General features: G+C 37.4%; 1 protein-coding gene across 1 annotated transcript in view; it reads left to right on the top strand.

The window, feature by feature from the left end:
* RNF217 (ring finger protein 217) overlaps positions 1-5,442 on the top strand; it is a 125,801-nt gene that overhangs the window by 89,754 nt on the left and 30,605 nt on the right. The window contains exon 2 of the mRNA XM_012660864.1: positions 1,699-1,932. Within this exon, the coding sequence (XP_012516318.1) occupies positions 1,699-1,932 (234 nt within the window). The remainder of the gene's footprint in view (positions 1-1,698; positions 1,933-5,442) is intronic.

The following is a 5,442-nucleotide window of genomic DNA, read 5'->3' on the forward strand; positions in this document are numbered from 1 at the left end:
TGCACATGTAAGAATAACATTTATTGGATGTCGGGCAGGGGGGAGAAGGGGACGGGTATATGCATACACAAAGAGTGCAATGTGCACCATCCAGGGGATGGGTACGCTTGAAGCTCGGACTTGGGGCGGGGAGCGGGGGGCAAGGGCAACATACGTAACCTAAACATCTGTATGCCCATAATATGCTGAAATAAAAAAAAAAAAGTAGAAAAATTGGGCAAATATTTTTTAAAAATCTCTCTGGCCCATGTTTTGTATAATAGTAGCATAAAATTCTGCAGCCATTTATACTTTCAACAGGTCAATACTAATAAGGTGGTTTATTCAAACCAGACTCTTCCATTTCATTATCCATTTAGCTTATGTCCTTTACTGGTATTAAACATGTCATTCCCGTGTATCCTTCATCCTGTAACTTCTTAACTACTTTTCCTCAAGTTCGTGCCAGATAAAGAGCAAAGTTAAAAGTGACTATGAATTTGGTTTTTCTTTTTAGTTTTTCTTTTAAATGGCTCTGTGTAGTGATGTTTTTCTTTCCCCAGACCGTAGTGGCTTTCCCCCATTACTGCCTGAGTCTTCATAGAGTGCTTTTCTCATGCAGGTGGTTGTGTTTTGATTTCTCAGAAAGTCAGACTTATCCAAGTGAAAAAAGAAAGGTTCAGCACTGTTTTCCATTTGGAGTGTTGAGTGCCTCCCTTTACTACGTTAGGAAGGACAAAAAGAGGTTATGATGCCAAGAAGATAAAGAGTTAATGTTCACTGCTTATGGAAAACACTCTAGCTACTTCCTATTTCAAAGTGGTTTATTTTCTTCATCTTTTAAAGATTAGTTGTGTCTACACTTTGTGCTTTAATCTTTTACCATCATCTTTAATACTAGCCATATCTGGTATCCCATACCGAATGCTAAATGTAGCATTCAGATATATGCTCTCTCCTCTCCTAATCTATCTCTGTGGTCCTTTGAATACATTAATTTTGTAAATTACCTCAGTAGCAGCCAGATCTCCTACGGATTTTTTTGTTTTGTTACATTGTTGTAGTTGGCTTAATTTTCTTACTTGTTCCGGTGATTTTGCTGACATAGAAACTACTTCATATTCTTGACATGGAAGGGTCAGGGGAAACGGTTGTTTTTGGTAATAGTTTTTAAGCTACTAGATATTGTACTTTACAAAAATCTCTCTTTTTTCCTTTTAAAGTAATAAACCGTGCCTGAAGTTTAGTGCTGAAGTACTCTGTAGTGAGGTTGAAAATCCGAAACACCTTTTAGTTGGCACATGGTCCAAATGCTGTCTCACCCTGCAGTTCCTGTAGTTGGCACATTTTCTGAACGTAGTTTCACCCTGCCATTTCCAGAAGGATGGGATAAAATTTGTTTCTTTGGTGAGCCTGTGGTGTAGGCCCATTGATGTTCACAAATACAATGATCAGAGAAGACTTAAACACCCTATAAATCATTTTGGAGACATTATATAGTGATAGACATTTTAGTACTGCCTAATACAGGTATCAAGGCAATTACCATTCATTATGTGATCTTAAGAAATTACAGATAATCCTTTACTGCAGTCATGAAATAAGCAATAATTGATATTTACACACACACACACACACACACACACACACACAGACACACACACAAAGAAACTTAATAACCAGTGGCTTTTTTTTTCTTCCATCTGCTCTTTCACACAGGTACAACTTGGCCAAGTAGAAATCAAATGCCCTATCACAGAGTGTTTTGAATTCTTGGAAGAAACAACTGTTGTCTATAACTTAACACATGAAGACTCCATCAAGTATAAGTACTTCTTGGAACTTGGCCGTATTGATTCCAGCACCAAGCCATGTCCTCAGTGCAAGCACTTTACAACCTTCAAGAAAAAAGGACATATTCCCACCCCTTCCAGATCAGAAAGCAAATACAAAGTAAGCTCGTTCACCAGAGTTGTGGGTTAGATGTCACATGGTGGGAGAAGCCAAATTAGGCCAACTTGTGGTGGGCATTGAGGGGGCTTCCTTCCTTTACCAGAGCCTAAGGTGAGCATATATCAGCTGTGATTCTGAAAACCTGTGGCTTGGGGAGATAGATGGTAAGAGAGTGCTCTGAAGGATGTTATTAAAGTTTTTTCTTTGACTTTAAACATGTTGAAAATTCATCTGGTAACCTAACTGAAAGGCTAATCTTCAGAGTCATAATAGTCATTAATGTTATCAGATAGTAAGGCTTTTTTTTAAGTGTAAGTGTGACTTTTTCAGTGGTCCCAATGTAAATCTCCCGTAGCTCTGACTATAATAAGTGAAAATAGTATAAAATGGTATTCATTCATTTATTCAGAAAATATAGAATGCCAATATATGCTAGGCAGTGTGCTAAGTTTGGGGGACATAGAGCAAATGTTATATAGTCCCTGCCTCAAAAAAGTTTAATGAAGGTGTAAGAGACATATGTTAGAAAATGACAGTTTGATATGCTTAGAAAAACAACAAAAAAAACCCACCAAAACTCTGTACATAGGGTGCTTTGAGGACACTCAAAGGAGAGATGGGTGCCAGGATGTCAGGAATGTCTTCACAGAGGAGGTGCAGTTCTCCAGGCAGATAAATGGGGAGAGCATTTCAGAGCAAAGAATCAGTCAGTGCCCAAGCCATGAGTCTGGGGCCAAGCACATGAAAACCAACGGCCTCTAGAACTGGTGGGGAGAGGGTAGGGGAGAGGCAGCTGGTCAGGTGAGAGCGGGTCATGTGGAGTCTTGTACACTTGTGCGGAAGTTTGGATTCAATTCCGTAGGCATTAGAGAAAGAGCATTCTGGCAGCATTCACAAAGGCTCTCACAACAGGATGAAACTGAAGGCTGGGAAAACAAGGCAACAGCTGTAGCAGCAGATCATTGAGTCACAGCCCTGACTGCCTTAGAATTACCTGGAGAGCTTTTGGACACACCAGCACCCCAGGCCCACCCCAGAACAATTGTCTTGCAAAGTTTTGAGGCTCACCAAGTGACCCATGCACGGCAGAGTAGAGAACCTTTGCAGTAAATGAAGCAGAAAACCAGTGAGGCTGTGGCAGTAGTTTTCATCCTTGTCATTACAGCAAAATGGCAGGATGAAGTGGTTTCAAAGGCTGTTTGAAGTCATCTCCATTTAAGGTAAGTTTTTGCCCGTGTTCTGTGTCTTGGAGGCAGTGGTCGCTACATTACTCATCATGTAGTTTCGAGGGGACTGTGGTTTAGCAAGTAGTTTCCTCAGCTGTTGGAATAATGAGCTATTATATTTACAGTTTAGCCAAAGCTTCTTAATGAGTAATTGCTCTTTGAAACTACTTGACTCTCATAGTTAGTTTTTTAATGTATTGTTTTTGTGCAGGCTAGTCTCTTTAAAGTATAACTGTTAGAAAAAAAACCTTTTTATCGTTATGTAAAAAGTGTCATTTTTGAGGATGCAAAATTGTATAACTTAAACTTCTACCCTACAGTAATGCTGAATGCTGACTTAATGTCAATAGAATACTCTTATTTGATGCTGTATAACCTTAGGTTATTTTATTTTTATTTCTATTGTATGTTTTGAGGAAATTAATAGCTTTGGAAGGACTTGTTATTCCATAAATTAGGATATTAGATTTTTTTCTAAATAATATTTAGAATTAGATACATATAAACGCAGACTATACTAATTTTTGAATTTGTGGTAACTAAAATTTATACAAAATTGAATCAAAGTGGAAATAATTGAGTAATTTATAAATGTGTTGTTCTTAAGAAATGAGTAAAAGGAGGTATAATAGTACAATTATGGCAACGTAAAGTGTTAGGTTGCATTTCTTCCAAAAATCACATTGTGATGAGCATAATTTATCACAATGCACATGTATTGAGAGTGAAATATGTAAAAATTGACATATATAAAATCTTATATTTGTATAACTTTGAGTGAACCAAGAATATTCTGATAGTATTTCCCAATGTCATGCTTCCTCCAATGTTGATCAATTGGATTATAGGTAAAAAAGGAAACAGGGTAAGTGGGTCAAAACCTTTAATCTAGTAAACTCAATTGTTTTCTTTTGATGAGCAAAGGAAAAGAAAATTTGCTTTTGGGAGAGGTGGAATTCAATACAAAATAAATGTTGATGATGAAACAGTTAAAATCCTCACGGGTGGATGAGGGATGGAAATCTCAATATACTGTAAAGTGAAAATATTGAATAAATTTCAACGAGAGTAACGCTACCACAGAATTTGAGGATGATTATTTTGTGTTGCTCTTCTTTACTCTTGTAGAAGAGAAGATCTGTAACCAAAGAGGTAAATAGTATTCCTGTTCTATGTAATACAAGTTCTAGGGATGATTCAAACAATTCCTGAATCAATGACTTTTGCTACTTTTATATAATGTTTATATAGCATTTTTCATCATTAAAACCACACTCTGCATTTTTTTTTTAAGACTGGTCAAATGCAGTAGAAAGAAGGGAGGAAAGTAGTAGAACAAAGAGTTCAATCTGTGAACAATCAAGTCAGATAACTCACTACCTTTGTGCCACACTCACATTAACTACCTGATTTACATGCCCATACCTGTCTGGATATTATGGGTAAGGAGAGCACTAACATGGATACTCTGGCAAACCAACAGTGGTATTCATGGCTGCATAGAGCACCCTATACTGAGACCAAGATCTTATTCTTTGTGGTGAACAGATAGACAATTTTCATTTTGCTGTAGTTTTTAAAATTCAATTTCCCCAATAACAGAACCCACTTTCAGATTGGTATAGTTTATCATAACTTTAAGAGGTGTGAATTTAAGTACTCAAATGTAATAAATTGCATTGTAAGGCAACAAAAACGGGGAAAAAAGGTTATTGCTAATGACTACCATTTCTGAGCAATTTAACATCTCTATATAATGTTTACAGCCTTAAGTGGATTTTGTATCTATTGATAAAACCCTCATAATATTTATTGTAATATTATTCTAAGTCATTGAGGTGAGGTATCTTGATCCAGGATGTCACTCTTTGAGCATTTATTATGGCTTTTGCTGTCAATTCATAAGCACTTAATATAGCAGGTTAAAATTGTTTGAAAATATTACAACTATTTTATAGCCAAGTGAGTGCTTCTTACATGAAGTTTGAGATCTAAAATATCACACTTGGGCTGGATGCGGTGGCTCACGCCTGTAATCCTAGCACTCTGGGAGGCCAAGGCAGGAGGATCACTCGAAGTCAGGAGTTCGAGACCAGCCCGAGCAAGAGCGAGACCCCATCTCTACTAAAAAAAAATAGAAAAAAATTATCCAGACAACTAAAAAATATATGGAAGAAATTAGCCGGGCATGGTGGTGCATGCCTGTAGTCCCAGCTACTCGGGAGGCTGAGGCAGAAGGATTGCTTGAGCCCAGGAGTTTGAGATTGCTATGAGCTAGAATGAC

This window comes from Propithecus coquereli, unplaced genomic scaffold (assembly GCF_000956105.1).
Source record: "Propithecus coquereli isolate 6110/MARCELLA unplaced genomic scaffold, Pcoq_1.0 Scaffold68, whole genome shotgun sequence".
In the NCBI taxonomy this organism is placed as follows: domain Eukaryota; kingdom Metazoa; phylum Chordata; class Mammalia; order Primates; family Indriidae; genus Propithecus; species Propithecus coquereli.